This window comes from Diachasmimorpha longicaudata, chromosome 13, assembly GCF_034640455.1.
Source record: "Diachasmimorpha longicaudata isolate KC_UGA_2023 chromosome 13, iyDiaLong2, whole genome shotgun sequence".
NCBI classification, from domain to species: domain Eukaryota; kingdom Metazoa; phylum Arthropoda; class Insecta; order Hymenoptera; family Braconidae; genus Diachasmimorpha; species Diachasmimorpha longicaudata.
In genome coordinates, this window is record NC_087237.1 from 6,456,795 (window position 1) to 6,476,574 (window position 19,780).

Genomic DNA, 19,780 nt, shown 5'->3' on the forward strand with positions numbered 1-19,780 from the left:
CTCCCTTACAATATCTGCCACCAGCCGCCAGAACTGATGGTGGCGCCTTCCCCTACCGAGTTCGTTACTAACATAGACCCTCACGAAGATGAGCCTCTTCCTTAGGTCTATGCTCTTTGCCGACAGACATCAAATCACGATAGTGCACCATAGAGCGTGCTGACTGATCTTCCAACAGTTCTTTTACGGTTATGTTCTATGTTTACGTTGAAAAAAAGTTTTTCATGTACTAAATATTTCTGGAGAAGTCACTGCTGGCATAAGGTAAGTAATATTATTCCCAGAAAGTGTTTTAGTGATTCTAATTGATACACGTACTTCCAGGAGTAGAAATAATCACCCAGAGAATTGGTGAATGGCCACAGCCACTTGATGCATGTCGCAAAGACCAAATAAAAACTACCAATAAATTGATATTTTTTATACAAATATTGAAACTTGAGTACAAATAAATAATTTGTGCCTGACAATGTCCGACTCAGAGGATAGTAACTACTCGGGTAGTGAGAGAGGTGGTCGGAGTGGTAGTGGTTCAGTAAGATCACCAGCTGGAAGTGCGAGATCCGTGTCTCGTAGTCGCTCACGATCCCGTAGCCACTCCAGAAGTCGGTCAAGATCTCGTTCAGGTTCTGCATCGGAAAGAGGACGAGCTGACGAAGCCGAGGAGGCACGATCTGACGAGGATGTGGAGCCCGAGGAGGAGCCCGAGGGTGAGGATCTCGACAGTGAGGAGGAGGACGAGGAGGATGACAGGCCCAAGAAGAAAAAAAAGAAGGACAGATTCTGTGGTTTTATCGATGATGAGGCTGAGGTTGACGATGACGTCGAGGATGATGATGAATGGGAGGAGGGGGCACAGGAGATGGGAATTGTTGGGAATGAGGTGGACGAGGTGGGGCCAACGGCCAGGGAAATTGAGGGTCGTAGACGCGGAACTAATCTGTGGGATTCACACAGAGAGGATGAGATTGAGGAGTACTTGAAGAAGAAGTATGCAGGAGAGTGTGGTGCTGCCAGACATTTTGGTGATGGTGGTGAAGATATGGGAGATGAAATAACACAACAGACACTTTTGCCAGGTGTTAAGGATCCGAATTTGTGGATGGTCAAGTGTAGAATCGGCGAAGAAAAGGCAACTGTTCTTCTGTTGATGCGTAAATTCTTGACTTATCAATTTTCCAAGGATCCCCTCCAAATAAAATCAGTTGTTGCACCTGAGGGGGTTAAAGGTTATATTTACATTGAGGCGTATAAGCAACCTCACGTTAAAGCTGCTATTGAGAATGTCGGTAATCTCAGGATGGGTGTTTGGAAGCAACAGATGGTACCTATTAAAGAAATGACCGATGTCCTCAGAGTTGTCAAGGAACAAACTGGATTGAGAGTTAAACAGTGGGTGAGACTCAAGAGGGGACTCTACAAGGATGATATTGCCCAAGTGGATAATATTGATGACTTGAAGCACAATCAGGTGACACTGAAACTTTTACCGAGAATTGATTATACGAAGCCAAGAGGAGCCTTGAGAACAGCTCAATCTGAGAGCGATGCTTTGAAGAGGAAGAAGGGAAGACGCCCGCCAGCTAAACTCTTCGATCCAGGAGCGATAAGAGCTATCGGAGGGGACATCACAAGTGATGGAGATTTTCTCATGTTCGAGGGAAATCCTTACAGTCCAAAGGGCTTTTTATACAAGAAATTTTTGATCAATGCTATTGTCACTGAGGGAATCAAGCCGACTTTATCAGAGCTTGAGAAATTTGAGGAGGCACCGGAAGGTGTGGACCTCGAGCTCGATAGACCTGATGGCTCGCGAAAAAAGGATATGGTTCCCACTCACTCGTTCAGTACTGGTGACAATGTCGAAGTTTGCGAGGGTGAGTTGATGAATCTTCAGGGTAAAATCGTGTCAATCGATGGCAACATGATTATGGTACTGCCCAAGCACGAGGAGCTCAATGAGCCCCTGGAGTTTCAGGCCAATGAGCTGAGAAAATACTTCAAGATGGGTGATCACGTCAGAGTTATTGCTGGGAGATACGAGGGTGATACTGGTCTGATTCTCAGAGTTGAACAGAATCTTATGGTCCTATTCTCCGATCTGTCTAACCACGAATTGGAGGTACTACCCAGGGACTTGCAGTTGAGCCCTGATGTGGCAACTGGGGTCGACAGATTGGGACAGTTTCAATGGGGCGATCTTGTCGATGTTGACAAGCAAACTGTTGGCATGATTGTGCGTCTCGAGCGTGAGAATTTTCATGTACTGCAGAATGACGGTAAAGTTGTCCAGAAAAGACCACAGGAATTGACAAAACGACGTGAAAATCGCAATGCATTTGCCCTTGATCATCAGCAAAATGAAATACGTAGAAGAGATATTGTTAAGATCATCGATGGACCACATACAGGTAGAGGTGGTGAAATTAAGCATCTGTACAGGAGTTTTGCATTTGTCTATTCACGATTGTACGTGGACAACGGTGGTATCTATGTCTGCAAGACGAGATATCTCCAGTTAGCTGGTGGTGCCAAGAACAATTCGTCATCGGGAAGTGGACTCGGTTTTATGTCGCCACGCATCAGTTCTCCAATGCATCCAAGTAGCGGAGGAGGAAGGGGAGGTGGTGGTGGTGGTGGTGGTGGTCGAGGCCGTGGTCGAGGGGGTGGAGGTCATGGTATGCGTCGTGAACTTGATTTGATTGGTAGCACTATTAAGATCACTGGTGGACCTTACAAAGGAAATGTCGGCATTGTCAAGGACGCTACAGATCGTACAGCCAGGGTGGAGCTGCACACCACCTGCCAGACCATATCTGTTGACAGATCCCATATTGCCAAGGTGGGTGTGCCAACCAAGGACGGCCGTTTCAGCTCATACACAAGAACCCCAGTGCACTCGACTGGAGGACAGACACCAATGTACGGCTCCAAGACTCCTATGCACGGCTCACAGACTCCGATGTACGAGAATGGCTCCAGGACACCTCATTATGGCTCTATGACACCCTCACACGATGGCTCGAGAACACCTGGACAGTCTGGCGCTTGGGATCCAACGGTTACCAATACACCAGCCAGAAACAATGACTTTGATGTTTACAGTCTGGAAGACGGTGGCTCGCCAGGATACGGTTATCCCTCAACTGGAGAGCCCTTTACTCCACAGACACCTGGCACCATGTATGGCTCAGAGCAGAGCTACAGCCCTTATCAGCCAAGTCCAAGTCCAAATGCCAGTGTTGGAGCTAGTCCCAGCCCAGCTGGATATGTTGCTCCATCACCATCTGGAACTGGCTATACTACCAGCCCACGGATTTTCCCATCTCCATCACCTATTGGCTACAGCCCCATGACCCCTGGAGCCAATAGTCCTTACAATCCACAGACACCGGGATCTGGCCTCGATACGGGAATGGGTGGGGGTATTATGGGGAATACTGAGTGGCACACCGTTGATATCGAAGTTCGAATCAGAGATTCACATCAGGATCCTGCCCTCGCTGGACAACAGGGAGTCATTCGGGGAATATCGGTAAGTTATTGCATTGAAAATAGTAATTATTTGCTCCTTTGTCAGGTAAATAGATAAGCTGCCAAATCTCCTGTAGAATTTTCATCAAGCAAGGAAAGAATTTTTCAATAGAATTTGATTACCAGATTGTCTCAGAGAAAGAGCCAAGGTTTTATGTGAAATTTTCTTTCACGTACTTTCATTGCAAATGAAATACTGTCGATTTATTCATCTGGCAATAATGAACTCATATCTATTGATCTTTTAGGGTGGAATGTGCTCTGTGTTCCTGCCGGCTGAAGATCGCGTCGTAAATCTGCTTTGTGAACAACTGGAACCAGTTGTGCCCACTCATGGTGATCGAGTCAAGGTTGTACTTGGTGAATCGCGCGAGGCTGTTGGGACTCTCTTGTCCATTGATACACAGGAAGGAGTTGTTAAGCTCGCCAGTGGAGAAGTGGCTATGTTGCAGTTGAGATATTTGTGTAAAATGAAAAGCTCGGCTTAGGGTTTCCGTTGAAATCAATTTCTACTCATTCCTCATTCTTTTCTTTTTATTAATCATTCGTGTGGGGTATATGGGTGCAACCCCAGTTTTTTTCCAATATTTTTCTTTAGTTCATTTATATTACAAGCATATTATTTTAAAAACTTTCAATTAGGGAATCCTGTTTATCATTGTTTAACTATCTTTTTTGTTTTTATTCGTGGAAATATTATCGAACAATAATTTGCTATAGTTAAACCACTGCCGAAGGGATTGACAGAAGTTTGTTTGAGAGGAGAGCGCGGGGCAAAATAGATATGAATTGATAACTCTCAAATTTAATGAATTCAGAGTCGGCTATGAATGTGAAAGAAATGTTGAATATCCATTTTACGCCAATTATTTCTTATAAAAGTGAGAATTGGTAAGAATCCAGTAGCGAAGTGATAAAACGAATTCCGAATCAACTTATCTCAGTTTACCAGTTCGTTATTGAACTCAACGTCTTTATCATTACACGTTTTTTTTTCAAATCAATTTATTTTCCAAATGATCTTCCAGAATACGAGGTCAAATAAATTTATGAACTCGCTAAAAATATTCTGCGACTGGACAATTCGCGTTATGCAAAATTTTTTAGGGACTAAAAAAATCTGGAAAACTGCGTGAACCACGTGTCGAATACTTTTGGAGTTTCTTAGCTGAATAAAGACCTGAATTTTTGGACTAAACGTCTTGTTCTTTCAATTAATCATAAAATTCCGTATTACGCGCAGGCGTGATTATGTTTATGCGCGTTGTGTATGATCTTTCCAATGTTCGCCATTGCGATCAACACGTTCAACACCAGCGCAATCAGTCCCAGGGCCCCCAGTCCACAATCCCTGGAAAACACTGGTGAGGTTAAGCCCTGCCTCGACACTCATATGCCAGTATACGCCAGATGGCGGAACGGTTAACTCCGTTCGAAATATCTGGAAAAAAAATTCCAGCGTGCAAATTTCACCCTAAATCCTTCCAAAAAAAAATCCCATCCCTCACTTAATATCCTCCAAGTTCCTTTGGTGCCCATAAATTACACCTCAAAATCTCCAGAAAGATCCGAAAAAAATTTTTAATTATCTTCAGTAATAACTCCAGGAACCCGAAAATTTCCGATTGGTCGTCGTGTTAAATCACGTGACCCGACCGGCGGGACGCGACACTAGCGCCAAGCGTATTTGGCGGGCTTTCCCTCTCGGTGGCATCGACACACGGCGTCTACTCGTGCTGTAGTGTATATTGGAGTGAACAGTAGTGAGCGCTGCGTCTCCCCTATAATTTTTTTTTATCCCCAAATCGTTTTGTGAGCCAACAGTAGGTAGTTGAAAAACGTTACACGACAAAGCTTCAAGATAAAATGGTGAGTTTAATCGCGTGTTTGCTAATAAATCGTCACATCAATCCATCGATAATTAATAAGTGAATAATGAGTGAAAATTAATGGCCAATTTTTGTGTGTGAATATTAACAGGCTGGCGGTAAAACTGGTAAAGACTCGGGGAAGGCTAAGTCCAAGGCGGTATCACGTTCAGCGAGGGCCGGCTTGCAGGTAAATTATCCTATTTTTATTTATTATTTTTTCCCCAACGAAAAACTCTCCAATATTTGACAAATAAATTCTCCGATTTAGCACGTGCAGTTCTCCCCTTTTTTCCCTTCGCTTGAGAATAAAAAAATCATCAAACCAAGTTGGCGCGAAAAATAATCTCAGCGTTAGTTCGATGTTATTTTGTTTTTACGTATGTTTAACACTACCTTTCGTTATTTTCAATCATTCGAGATATTGCTATTTTGTTTTACAACAGTGGGGACAGATTTTTGGGGGAGTTTTTAGTCAGTTATTTCAAGTTTTAGGGGTTTTTAGTGAAGTGGTTGAACGATGCTGACGGTGTTTGAAAACAAGGGATCGGAACGGACCGTTTACATGCCCCTTTCCTCCTCGCCCCCTCCTCCCCCTTTACCCCTCACGACACTCCAATATTCTTGTTATTATGTCCTTCTTCCCGTGGTTTTTATGGGGGGGGTACACCGAGGGCATTTGAATTCAATCGAGGGGTTAATTGCGGAGCCATTCACTGGGCAATTAAATTTTTCATTTGATTCTCTTTTTCTTTTTTTTCTGGAGACAATGGGAGAATGAGATTTTGTGGAAAATGTGGGAATGGAGGAGGGACACGAGGCGTTTGGGAAAAAGTGGGGAATATATTTTTGGAGTTGATAAGGCCCTGAGGGCGATCTTAACCCCTCGGCTGTCGCCAATAATTAATGAAACTTGTTTATCAGGTATCAATGAAGGTATATTTGTTGGTGTGGAATAGGCGTAGCCCAGTTGAATGATGAAATAATGTGTGTAAAACTCGCAAAGCTCTCTCGCCAAAGCCCAGGCGTTCGATACGAGAGTTTGTGAAATATCGTGCGCAGCCCGGCCACGACGACATTCCCAAATAAATTCCCGATAATTTTTTTTCTCAACCTTCGACACAGGCATTTTCACTCGGAGTTTTGAAATTTCGAGGAACGATGAGAGGGTGGGAGATGAGGAGGTACACAAGGGGGTGGATTTAATTGGGGAATGATAATTATAATTAAAACAGGGGAAGAATGCGAGACGGGACATTGAATGGCGAAGGCGGTTCGATATTGTTGAAAGCTGCTGACGCTTCCTCTGACTGATGTTTTTGGAATGGACTGAGATCAGGGATTTAGATGAAAACATCAGGCTGATGATGGAATTGATGGATTATTCATTGTTTCGTGGCTGAGTGGAAGTCCACAGATACATTTTTTTCGGCGGTTTTTGATTGGGGAAGGATGAGCGAGGGAGGAATCATGATTTTTTTTTTCTGTTTAGTTTCCAGTTGGAAGGATCCACAGGCATCTGAAGAACAGAACGACCAGTCATGGAAGAGTCGGTGCCACGGCGGCAGTTTATAGTGCTGCTATCTTGGAATACCTTACGGCTGAGGTGGGTTATGTGATGCATTGGTTGAGGGGCTGGGGAAAGGGGGGCAGGCGTCCTGAAACGCTCAGGGAGGGATAGTCGAGGGGTCTTGAGACAGTGTAGGCACTGCTATGACGCATGTTGACGCCACAACATGGCCGAAACTCCCGCCAATTTTTGATTGATGAGAATGTTTTTTGGTAGATGTTTGTCATTGAGGAATGTGGGGAAAAAATTATTATTTTGTTATCGGATTTAATTATTTTATATGAATTCATATTTTTATATGAATTTTTTCATGTTTCCAGGTACTTGAGTTAGCGGGTAACGCATCGAAAGACTTGAAAGTGAAACGTATCACACCGAGACATTTGCAATTAGCCATTCGTGGTGACGAGGAGCTCGACAGTCTCATCAAAGCAACAATCGCTGGAGGAGGTGCGTTTCCCTTTCCTGTTTTAAACCCCTTAAAATACCCCGTATCCCATAAATACTTAATCACGATTATCATCTGTCTTTCAGGTGTCATTCCACATATCCACAAATCACTCATTGGAAAGAAGGGCTCTCAGAAGCCAGCATAATCTGGACTATAGTTAAAACAAGGGCGAAGCAAGAGGAATAATGCGTTCATGGGTGCAGGACAATGATTTAAAAATGTAATGGGTATGATACGAAAAAAAATGAGAGAGTAAAAATAAAAGAATGTCGCGAGTGATTGTTGATGAAAGAACAAAGTGTACCTACGTTTAAAAAAATGGAGACCTAAGGGGACGACAAAAGAGCAAATGGGACAGGCGTGATATATATAGTTATATAAATATTGATATAATTTAATTAATAGGCAATGCGTGGGGGGAGAGAAGAGGGGATTATCTTTTTCAATTTTGCGCAGCATTGACATAAACTGATAGACGAAAGCATAAGAATGGCACACAAGAAATTTATTTGTAATCTGATTTTGACGATATCTGACATTTTTCTCCTCTTTTTTTCGAAACTTAAATTGTTCACTCAATTGGACCATTAACACACAATTAAATCTTCAGCAATAAATTAAGAAATGTCAAAGAATTTTTTTTCTTCAATAGTTTCCCATTATCTTGGATTAAGTGTGAGAATTTAGCTGTAGAAAGTTAAATGGAAGATTATTTTTTCAATCGAAATTTATGGTATTTTCAGTCAATAGCACGTATTCCTATGAGGTTAGTTGAGATTTTTTGATCCCTGAGTTTTTTTTTCTTGTTTCACCAAAGCTAGGGTGAAAAGGAAGAATGATGGAAGAAACTTGTAAGAAATAAATAAATGAAATTAATGAATAATGAAGTGAGTGTGAACGAGAGAATGGGAGAATAACCGAGGATTATTTACGTTTGGAATCGATCGTTCTATTTTCAAAGTCTATTTTTGTCATTACCAATTTAGAGAGATCGAGTTAACTATGAAAATGAAGACGAAAAGGTCAATTTAATGGAGAAAACTTGTCATTTTGATTCAATGTTCGTGTTTTTTTTTTGTTTTTCATTTGTAGGTTTTCACTCGGTCATTTCTTTTTTCGTCCTCATTCTCGCTAATTGAATATCAGAGGAACAATTTTAACGAGCTAAATCAGGGAAATTTCCATGAAAAATTAAAACAAAAATTGTATAGAACATTGATTTTAATAGCTTAAGCATCATATCCGTTATTCGATTAATTTTCTCTTCTGTGTAATGGTAAGGAGTATCACTAAGGCAAACTCGAGTGTTCTTGTTTGATATTCTGTTAATATTCAGTTCATTGTGGGATGAAGATGTTTCTTTTGAGAATTCTGAGGGTACTGAAGTTTATAGGAGAATTATTTACCATTTTTTTTGCCTTTTTTACCTAAATATAAAGTTTAATGTTTTTTCATTCACTAGTAGATTACGGTCTACTGCCGTGCATTGACGAACACAATTACCAGCCATATGTAAAAGTTCATTTTCACAATAAAGCTAAATTTTACAATTAAGCCCTGCCTTTAAAAATATTTTTTCACCCCTTTACATGAGACCAATAAAATTTTGATTATCATGGAATAAAAAACACCGCCAATATTTCCAGATCAAGAGTAAATCTGCAAGAAAGCTCTTGACAGAAATATTGCTATTTCTCCTACTTTTCGAAATAATCACCGATACCTGGCCAAGAATGGAAATTCACTTGAACATTTTTACCTCTCGACTCCATAAACTCGTCGGTAATGAGGGAAGCGCTGGATAACACGGTCCATCAATAGATGGTGCTGTCTGTCCTCCATTCGCGCGATATCCGCGAGATCTGCACAGCCGGGATGAGGCCGCCGTATTCCCGGAACGCGACGAGGACAGAGAGCCTTTACAACGTGTTGGAAACGAGCCGACGGAGGCTGAACCATTGAGGTCCACGATATTCCCCACTTCTTCCCTGGAACACACAACAGTGCAGTTGCCTTTCACAAGCATCGCCGATAGGACGCGGCGTGAGCTGCCACAGCTGGCAGTAGCACGAGAATTTACAAATTAATCAAATAAACAACAAGAACCGTTTGCCGACTGCAATGTTCAACGCATCTATCAACAGATTCAATGGTAATATGGACTCCCAGGGTGAGAGAATCGTTGATTGATCTAGAATTTATTATCAAGCTCAGGATATCTGACGCTCCAGGCTCTCCCGCAGAGTACGTTTGTCAAACAATCGAGTGAGATCCCGTTGTGCCCCGTTGTCGTGCGAAAGACCATGGACAATAAGTGATGTGAATTTTTTTTTACAAATAAGTGGAAGAGAAAAATTTACTTTTATTCAGCAAGGACCCACGTGTGGGCTGGGCGTTGGTTAAATTCCCTGTCTTCGCTATTTTGTTCTTTCCAAGGGAACAGAAAACGTGAGTGGTGAAATGAATGCTCAGTGAACTTCAGTGAAAAGAAAAATCAATTCTGAGAATACTCAAGACGAATTGTCATTGCCACTGGTGTACGAGGATGGGCAAGGATCCAGGATTAACGTGAGTAACTTCGTCTTATCGTTAACTGGCCCACAAACGGAATGTGGCATTTATTTTTTATTTTTGGGAAATGTCAGGGAATTCTGGAATGCGCGCGAGACCTGTGTGATGTAGAATGAGGAACAGGTGGAAGGCGGGTTTAAACCAGCTTCAGGTATCCCGTTATTTCGGGTATGAAGGCTTCAACTTGTGCTTGTATGGCCAGACACTAGATTTTTAAAAAATTCCCTGCGGTTTGCACTTTTTGTCGAACAAGGTCGCCCGACGGCCGGTGAAAGTGTAGGGATAATAGTGCTCGAAGGATAAATCCTGGGTGACGATAAATAATATCATACCGAGAAAAATAGAGACTTCAGGGTGTTGAGATACTCATAACCTGAAAGTTTCCAAAAGGACAATATGCCAAACATTTGCTAATCGAATTCCGAATTTTCCCCGATTTTTCCTGACGATGAAGACTATTGTTCACCACAAGACAGGGACTTCTCACATCAAATAAATTTTAATTGGCTTATTTGATAGGTTTTTAAGCTCCTCCGATTTTTTTTTAATGTAAAAACCCGTCGAACAAAGTTGACAATTTATATTCTTTACGAACAATGTAAAATTTCGGAGCGAAAGAATTCTGTTCTCACATTCATAATGAAAAAAAAAAAAGAAATGTTCATGGTTCTCACGCATTCCTACACGTGCGTCATTACTAACTGATTAATTAATTTATACGAGAGACTAAAATGATTTGTCCATCGAAATTGCTTAATTGAATTCGCGAAGACGATAGAATTGAGAAACAATATTTCCTGATGAGCGCACGTTGACAGAATAATGAAAAGAGGAACCAGTGACGTAGGAATGCCGGTACGGAAGCATTCACCCAGCGATTACATTCACCCAGATTGCGCAATCCTCGCTATAGAAACTGCAATGTTGTATACAATCCGTTGAAGCCTCCTTTTAAAGGCTCAGTTGTAACAGAACGCAGGGAGCAAGAGAAAGAGAGAGATGGAAAATTGGCGAATGGTTTGTCAGTTTTATCCCAATGACTAGAGGTAATCTTCAATCTCTAGCCGACATCTCGCCAGTTTGCTCATTGTTTTTTGGTGCATGGACACCGTTGGCTCTCTCACGCCTCCATTTTCCCGCAGACGGGAGAGAATTTTGTTTGTTGAAGTGACTTAAATTGATAAAGAATAGTGAAAGAAGTCGATTGTTCTCGCCCCAGTCGGAGTCTTATCATTCTCAGCGTTATTTTTTTAACGAATCCTGAAGGACTGAGGGTTCCCTTGATAGGCTTTTTGTGGATCTTGCGCGTCTTCTTTTCCAGATGAAAAAAAAAAATTTAATAAAACATTTTTTTTCAACAAAAACATCTATTCCACATAGTTTAGTCTATCACCCCATTGTCTATTGCATTCACCATGGGAAGAGAATTCACTCGAATTTCCAATTGCATTGAATAAACAATAATATGGAAATATCATGTGAAAAAGAGTATGAGAACAATTTAATCTCCAGAGAAAATGCAATCAGCTGAGATATTCATATCTCCCTGGACCATGAACATCGCTATACAGCATCCAGTATGAGTGCACCGAGTCCGTATGAATTTTATGACGCGATGCAAGGAAAATGCCACTGGCCTATCTGCCGTAATATAACCGCTAGCTAGCTATGACACATAACTCGTGTCACGTACATCAGTCGACCTAACCGTCCAGCTCATTTACATATATTGCAGGGCCTAGAAAAGGACGAGTTTAGATGGGAGAAATACTGTCCCTCTCTCCACATCATTTGTACCCGGTTGGTAAAATAACGGTTTCTCCGAAACCGAACGAATTCGCTGATGTTGGAACATTTTCGACGATTCATTCGGCCCTACCCTGACCTCGATTAGTGTGAATCATTTTTTTTTTAATTAATATGTTGAAATAATTGAGGCTCGTATGTTCCAACAGTTCAGTATGAAAAATCGAGAAATAATTTGAAGTCTCTAAATCAGATGTACGTACCACAGAGACAAGTCCATTGTCTATGTGAAGTACATGGATGAGGGTTCTCTAGGTGGTTGTTATGTGCAGATGCACATCATGTGTGGTTAACATGACTACCAGAGGGAAACCGACAAGGCAGACCGAGGAGCGGACAAGATGAGGATCGACGGTTCGATATTACATGTGTGTGGGAACATTCACTGTGGATAAACCCCACAGTGTCCTCCCCTACCCTTCCCTCCTCTCATCTGATCGATTCATCGACACTGTCCAGGGTACTCTGTTTGACGCCAACGTTTACAACCAATTTAGCCTTATCAGATGATTAACTCAATCATTTATCAGTGGGAAAGAGGTACCATGAGGAGAAAAAAAATGGATTATGTAAAGGGAGATTTTTTTTTGGGGAAAAATCCCTCTCAGTTGGGGATATTTTTGTGAATAAGAAAAATGGGAACGTGGCAGAGGTGCATTCTTCATTGTTAGAGTCTCAAATCCCCTGTGAAAAAGTATCAGGGAGTAAGACCACGTGAATACACTGTACACTTGACCCGTTCACTCACAACTCAAGTGAATAACAAGCAGAAAATAGGTGCAGAAGAAAAATAATGAAGGTAGAGGAGAAAAACAAAATGATGTCAATGATGGAGGAGCTGTGTGGCTGATGTATTCATTAGTCGAAGCACCATGCTGTCCAGATATTTCCTAGATTCGGAAAAAAAAATTTTGTTGGCCCGAAAATTGGAAAAATGTGTCTAATGAAGATCAATATATTTTTACCACCTACTCACATATTAAATTGAATAGTAATTATTTACCTCATAAAGTATCCGTTCATTCAAGTGGAAATGGAAAATAGTAATTGCAGTGTCAATGACGTAGAAAGTCCCGGGACTTTTACTGAAGTACGTAAATGCAGTTTACATTTTGCTATGTAGAAAGCTGCTGACTTTCAGCATTCATCGGTGATAATCAAATTCCAATTAACACGAGTACACATAGGGAAATTCCAAATGGATTGGAATGCATTCAGTTTAACGGTGGGGGAGAGTAATTGAGTAAGCCAAAATTTTGACATACCTCGATCAACAAATTGATTAATCATGTTGGAAAATTAATGGTTTTCTATCGAAATATTTCCAGGATAATTTAATGACGTTGGGTTGGGGATCATTAAAATATTGTTTTATGGTGTTATCAACACAGTTGAGGCCATTTGTGGATATTAATGTGGGCGATGGATGTATGCACATTAAATCCATGAATCTAATCGTGGGCTGACTATGTAAGTACTGCGGGAGTTTGGATTTTGATGAAGAGTGGGGGTGTAGGGGAGGAAGAGCATATGTAACCCGAGGAAATTATTGATTCAAATTTGAATCCGTGTTTGAGTTAGGGGCGTTCCTTCCCGAATAATTAACACGACGATTTGAATTTTAAATGAGCGGATCATCGCTGTTGTTTGAGATAATTATCTATTTTTTCGATAATTCGTCAACTCTTTGGTTTCATCTGATGAATTGGTGAAGATCTATGAAACAGACTTCAGCTGAATTAATGAAATCGTAATGAAATCCTGGTTAAGCCCAGATTAATAAAAATATATTTATTACTTAAATTCAAATCTTATTCGAATCTCTGAGGTAAAAATCACAATTCTACCGCGAAAAAACAATTCAAAATCGCCCATTGGAAAGCAAAAACCTGAGGGAATTGACACTCGCGATATCTCACCTCATTCTCTATAAATAATCCATTGATCCCTCATCACTTATTTATTGGGAGCCGACATATTTCACCTGTTGGCACAGATGGTGCATCCAGAAATTTCCCAAGACGGCAATTTCCCACTGGCACACGAGACACGTCGATATCGAAAATAAATACGAGCCAACGGTGAAGGAAGTAAACTAAAATGACTGTATGCCAATCCCATTTCACCGAGAATTCACCACTAGTCTGACACGATGTGACCAATTTGTGATAAAATATTCTAGTCCTCTGGGCGGACATGCGAACCTCATTCCATCGTTCACTCTGTCCTTTTATTTACATCAAAGGCACGTACCAGAGAACAGGAATTTTATTTAGATTTTTTTTTATTTCTTTCTCGTCGTCATCTAGGGGAAACTTTATTTTTTGAAACCTTTGACATGACTTTTGGAATGCACTGACAAACTACTGAGAGGATGATGAGGAAGTCGAGTGTATACGTGATTCCTCTCGTCTTCCTTGCATTCTGGATGTTGTACTTGAGTAATAAAGTTGGATATACCCTCACCTCCCCCCTCACTGACTGAACTCTACAGTTACTCTGAAATTGGTTGGATTCGTGAGAAATGCCATGGAATATATACTTTGCGGTAGGAGGAGGGGGAGAGGGAGGAAAGGATCACCAAAGTGGAACAGATGTAAATTTAAGGGGACTTGAGAGTTCTGGGCTGTGCATCCGTACACCGGTAAGAATGAAAATGCGGGTTCAAGGGCTTTTGTATACCGGGTGAATTGCATTGGGGAGAAATATAAATTTACGGAGATGTACTTAATCATATCAGGGTTTGTCTGGAAATTTTAGTAGTCGCGGCTCGGTGGTGGGCCAACGTAGAGAGAATTGTTTAAATGCGGCGACAGTATTATTTATTATCAATTATATTTATTCGAGGAGGAAGGGAATTTGTATTTATTGGCTTCCCGGAGTAAAATCATTTGTAAAAAGGTAATTGACAAAAATTTCATATGGGAAAACTTTTGATTACGAGGTCATGTAATTTAGATAGAGTCGTCTTGTTGAAAATTCCGCTCGAGATCACAGATAGAGAAAGAGGTATAAGTGAGTAAGTGCAAGTGACTCCGATGAGGAAATTTCAACTGCAACTTACTCACTCATTGCCTCCACCCAAGAGTTACCCTCACATCCTCGAAATTATTCCCTTTCCCCGGACATTCACCGCACCCATAACTGACTCTCATCCCCAACTCTATCTCACTTTACACTTGCCGCCCTAAAGCCTTGCGACAGATGTTTCAAACGACTTCCCCTTGCGCCAAAACTTGTCCCTTTCTACTGTGCTTGGTGAGGAGGAGGAGGAGGAGGAGAATGAGGATGTGTCCGAGTCTGCATGGGAAATAGCTACCTTTGCTCGCTCCTCTTACCCCACCCCCGGTGCACACCACCGTCTGTTAGCGATTGGGCATTTTGACCTTTCCGCTTTGCTTGGGCCCTTTCAAAGGCCATTTCGCCGAACTTTGAAGCCGGAGTTCTGCTATTGGTTTATTACCATTTCGCTGCCTGCAAATTCGATCCTTTGTCACGAAACTGACAAAGTATTCCTCTAATGGAAGATGTTATCTTAATGAAGGTGAGTTTAATCAATAAGCCAGAGTGCAATTTACCTCAATCAAACGAGAGGGAATCTCATGAGAGGAAATTTAGTTTTTCTTCTCTAAAGAAAAACAAATCATACATCAATTTGTTAAAAATGTCAAGGGACATTTCTCAAGCTCTCTTCTTGAGGGATTCTGTAATTACAATAATTACAGAAATGTGAAAGAACATATCCCTCCCTTGAATACAACCCTTTCAAGACTCCGTATATGAATTCAAGTTACAGTTCAATCCCAAAATTACTCAGACGAAAATAACTGATTTGAATTGAGACGTGAAATCCAATTCACCCTCTCATCCTCACCGACTTCCACTAATTCAATTACCAATTAAATCAAACTGGCTCTCAACACGCTAGTAATACCCTTGGAGAAATTTATTCATCCGAAAGTTACTGAGATTGGTTTTGGGATTGTCCAGCAATCGGTGGTTTCACATAATTCAATTATGAATGATTCATGAGGCTCTTTTGGGAAAGGTGGGGCCATTTTGAGGCCATCAGTGCACATCGATGGTGCTTTATTAAGGGTTGAATGCCATTTTCCCCTACGCCCTCCTCAGGTCCCTTTCCAGGGTGCCATTATCGAGACGAGAGCGCCTTATCGTTCTGCTCGCCGAATGCTAGAGAGATATCTCGGTGAAGTTGGATGGAATGTTATACCGTGTGCTACCAAGTGGAAAGCTCGCTATTTCGTTATGGAGGAGTCGATGGTGATGGTGGGGGAAGGTTGGGGGTGGTGCCTTGAATGTGTAAGGTGGATTGGAAGGGCCTGGGATACCCCGGATGTCGATCGAGCCGGTAGGAAGCAAATTCCTTCCCTCTTCATTCGATTTTTCAATGTCGTTATGAAGAAAAGAGAAATTCTGGTGCACTCGAGGGAGAGGGGGACAAAAATACCGGATATATTGTCATTATTGGGCTGGTATCGTCTTTCTCGGAGATGTTGAGAGGGGATATGACATTTTCTGCGCGTCTAACGATCAATTGATTTGACGTGGAGGAGGGAAGAAATAAATCGAAGGGGCTCAGCGAGGAATCAATGATACGAATGGCTTTTTATCTTCGTAAATTTTTTAGGATATTGTTGTTGCACGGAGTGCAACAATACAATTTACCCTAACTATCCCCTTTCAACAAAGACCGGGTCCTCATGCATATTTGGGTCAGATTATGGGGTACATAGGGAATACTGGCAAGCAAGGAAATTAGTGGGAACGAGTTGGAGTTGCATTAATACTCATGCAAGACCGCCTCGGGTAGAGCAGGGGAGGGGGTTAAATTTAATTAGGGTGATTACACGTGGTAAGCCTTCGACGTGATGAGATCTCTCTCTCTCTCTCGCTCGCTTTTGCTCGCCCATCACCGATATGCTCAGTGAATAAGACGTTTAGTCGGTGAGAAAGATGAGGTACTTTCTGGAAATTATTCAAATCCCCAGGAAGAACTTGACGGTAGTAGTTCTTTTTTATTCTTTCATCTTTTGTTCATTACTTTCGCGGGATTGAGATTAAAATCAACGATGGCGAGATGGTTATAGCCAGGATTCACTCAGGAAGTAGTCGGGTTTCGTAAGTCTGGTTGAATTATTGAGGGAGGCGAATTATTTTATGATTTAACGGAGAGGAAAATATATCCGTCATGTTGTGAAATTTTTTATTTCAACAACAACTATTTTTTAATCGTTATATATTATTTCATCGGCTAGTTCTATTGTAAAATTGAAAGGGAAAATCACTTCCGTGATGCAGTTTCAGTTTTGCACATCATAAAAGTGGAGAAACCTTTTTGTAAATGAACGTCGTTTGTTCATCCTGGAGATAAGTCAAACCACTAGTTCTCACAAAACTATCCACGTCATTTACTCATTAATTGCGTAAGAACTCTGGTTATGGGGAGCGAGTACAGCAGTGCAACTCTCGAATTACATTGTTGGTATTTTTTCGTGATGGTGTGGATATTCGCACGAAGAATGCGAAGCGACAAAGTGCGATAAATTTAAAAAAACGCTTCACTAATTCTTTTCTTTCTTTTGGTTTAAAAATGCGTTGGATTTCGATTTAATTTTATAAAATGTGAATTTTTTGTTGCAGTTTTACTAGACAATATCTTTCGAAATATTTTCCAGATAATAATAGCGAAACCTGAAAATTTAATGAAAGTAAATACTTTTCATTTCATCTCGCGTTCTCCACTCACCCGGTGAATTCCCCAAAAAGCCCCTAATGGATGCTGTTAAAACGCATAACAGCATAACAGCAGGCATCGACGGTTGCGAATTCCCCCCGGGCGTTACATGCCTGCAAGTTATATCAATTTGCTAAATTTCGGCTTTATACGGCACAGAAGATGCCAATATAATTCACAGCACAGCCGTGCGCGTAATGTTCCACTCGGCACGTACATAAATTCGCTTTGGTACAAACCCTTGCACCCTCGCGAAAATCAATGGCGTACGTTGGCCAGCATTGGCTCTGTTTAAACGCTTTTCCACTGGCTACCGGGGACATATGTATACGATAAAACCAGTGAAAATGTTATGTATCATGGGGAGACAAAGCTGGCCATGGTCTGCCATGTTTACAACCCAAAAGTCCCGGTATGCAGACTTGTCCAAGTCACGTTTTCTCCAACTTGCACTCTCACTCTCCTCACTTTCGCGGTCTCCATTTCGTTCTGCAGGAATTTTCAACAAAATCCCGAGGTTTATTTGCACTCGTGCATGCGTGTGAGTACGTTAATCCGCTTTTACTGGTAAATGCTGCTACAACTTTAAACTCCGAGTTCGTTAGGCGGAAGTGACTGATTACTAGCGGAATGTTAATGCACCAGTCGGAATTGATTTAATTTTTAGTTTTATTAGTCTTTAAAATTTCGAGTGGCTTCAAATTAACTTATTGAATTTATTCCACTTCTCTCAATTCGAGAAAAAAAATCAAATATAGTGCACATAAATATATAATGCATTATATATGTATATGAATTTTTTTTATTGTAAAAAAGGGAAATACACACTCGGAAGGTCGTCACACTGAATTTTGAAATGTAAAATATATATTTGTATTGATTAATAGCTCATTAATGTATATATTCCTGATTACTGCCCTTTTATTTAGAAATTTCCGGCCGAATTTACTCTCAGCAGTGCCATTTGCGGATCAGCACGTGCCCGTGCACTTTATACCCCTCTCAGTTCGTGCGTTATCTCCACAATCCCCAAACGTCCACATTTACGTTTACTATCCTTCCAACCCCTCTGAATGTTCTCTTTTAGTGGAGTCCGGTTTATTCTCGCATAAATTGAAAAACGAACACCCCAAATATATGTTTCGCCGGAACTTTTTCGTTTTTTAATGTAAAACCTGAGGGAATGAAGAGATGAAAGACCCTTTGGCATCCGGCACGTGAAAAATTAATTCTTCGAGTGGAAATGCGAGAAATTTGCAAATCTCCAGAGGGGATGATTTGTTTTTTTTTTCTTTTGGACTATCAAATACTGTTGATTCAGCTATCGACCAATGAGGTATTTTCTACCAAAACCCGGGAATGCCGGGATACGGGGTAAATATACGGCATAGGGGCTGTGGTACGATAAAAGCACTCAGGGCTTGCGTGCACTGTATGCTGGATTGTAACAAAATGTAGGAAAAAGTCCCACTAAAACGCTTATACCCCTTCCCTGGGGGTTGTCCACATCTCTGACGGGGATAATGAATAGTGAAACGAGTTGCCTATACTTGAGCATTACCCCGAGAACCTTCATGGATTTTCCATCATCCTTCGTCAAGGTTTTTCCCTTTGTTCGTAACGAAATATTCCGGTTGGCGACTGACTTATTAAAAATTATCCAAATACGAAGAGAAATGTTCAGTAAAAATTGTATATATACATATATAAACTTGTCATATTCATTCCAATATTTTTCCCTTGTTTGCTGGGACAATGGGGGCCCCTAATTCGGTTTCAAGAGACCACGTAATAAGCCCTCGGGATTTTCTCTCTACACTGTCACTGTCGAATTTCACGATCCGTTTCGTTTCACATCACGCACGAGATGGCTTTACCTCAATTTTTACGCTCGACCTTTTCCGATAGTTCTCAATGGAACACGGGGGAAAATTGTCTTCCAATTTTTCTTTCCACGGAATTGGAAAACGCTAACGTATTACGCTGCGCTCCCAGTAAATTGGTCAAGAGGAAATACAAAATGTCTCGTTTTCGGGAAATTTGTCCGATTGATTCGTCTCGATTCTTGTCTCATTAGCTCGGTTAGCCACGGGGGAGGGAGATTGGAGGGAGGGGACAGGGAAGGGTTGGAATCGTTACAGTATACCCATTGCCACAACGGAATTAATCAAGTTGCTGGGGTATCCAAGCAAATTGTTCGGCAAATTAACACTGTCCATAGCTCC

At 41.3% G+C, this 19,780-nt stretch overlaps 4 protein-coding genes across 5 annotated transcripts in view; 3 read left to right on the forward strand and 1 right to left on the reverse strand.

The window, feature by feature from the left end:
* Positions 1–445: 445 nt before the first annotated feature.
* On the forward strand, positions 446–4,306 carry LOC135168804 (transcription elongation factor SPT5-like). Its single transcript, XM_064133342.1, has 2 exons — positions 446–3,535; positions 3,783–4,306. The coding sequence occupies exons 1-2, from the start codon at positions 470–472 to the stop codon at positions 4,020–4,022; spliced, it is 3,306 nt and encodes a 1,101-aa protein (XP_063989412.1). The 5' UTR covers positions 446–469; the 3' UTR covers positions 4,023–4,306.
* Positions 647–13,739, reverse strand: LOC135168879 (uncharacterized). Of its 2 annotated transcripts, XM_064133485.1 has the most exons (3): positions 13,720–13,739; positions 9,183–9,411; positions 647–4,975 (listed from the first exon to the last, which is right to left on the reverse strand). In XM_064133485.1, exons 1-3 carry the CDS (start codon positions 13,722–13,724, stop codon positions 4,790–4,792), a joined length of 420 nt encoding a protein of 139 aa, XP_063989555.1. In that variant the 5' UTR covers positions 13,725–13,739; the 3' UTR covers positions 647–4,789. The 2 variants fall into 2 exon arrangements, with proteins under 2 accessions (XP_063989555.1, XP_063989554.1); XM_064133484.1 differs by lacking the exon at positions 13,720–13,739 and having other exon boundaries at positions 9,183–9,449.
* On the forward strand, positions 5,144–8,977 carry LOC135168884 (histone H2A.V). The gene is made up of 5 exons (XM_064133490.1): positions 5,144–5,403; positions 5,515–5,592; positions 6,895–7,008; positions 7,293–7,422; positions 7,507–8,977. The coding sequence occupies exons 1-5, from the start codon at positions 5,401–5,403 to the stop codon at positions 7,566–7,568; spliced, it is 387 nt and encodes a 128-aa protein (XP_063989560.1). The 5' UTR covers positions 5,144–5,400; the 3' UTR covers positions 7,569–8,977.
* The window catches only part of LOC135168793 (cadherin-87A), a 36,675-nt gene continuing 26,317 nt past the window's right edge, over positions 9,423–19,780 (forward strand). The window contains exon 1 of the mRNA XM_064133317.1: positions 9,423–9,991. Within this exon, the coding sequence (XP_063989387.1) occupies positions 9,969–9,991 (23 nt within the window). The 5' untranslated portion in view covers positions 9,423–9,968. The remainder of the gene's footprint in view (positions 9,992–19,780) is intronic.

Excerpts from the sequence above, each read along its gene's own strand:
- LOC135168804 (XM_064133342.1), top strand. The coding sequence starts at position 470 with ATGTCCGACTCAGAGGATAGTAACTACTCGGGTAGTGAGAGAGGTGGT. Across the intron at positions 3,536-3,782 it reads GAGTCATTCGGGGAATATCG|GGTGGAATGTGCTCTGTGTT; the intron begins GTAAGTTATTGC and ends TTGATCTTTTAG.
- LOC135168884 (XM_064133490.1), top strand. Across the intron at positions 5,593-6,894 it reads CAGCGAGGGCCGGCTTGCAG|TTTCCAGTTGGAAGGATCCA; the intron begins GTAAATTATCCT and ends TTTTCTGTTTAG. Across the intron at positions 7,009-7,292 it reads TGGAATACCTTACGGCTGAG|GTACTTGAGTTAGCGGGTAA; the intron begins GTGGGTTATGTG and ends TCATGTTTCCAG.
- LOC135168879 (XM_064133484.1), bottom strand. The coding sequence starts at position 9,449 with ATGCTTGTGAAAGGCAACTGCACTGTTGTGTGTTCCAGGGAAGAAGTG. Across the intron at positions 4,976-9,182 it reads CGAGTTTATGGAGTCGAGAG|ATATTTCGAACGGAGTTAAC; the intron begins GTAAAAATGTTC and ends TTTTTTTTCCAG.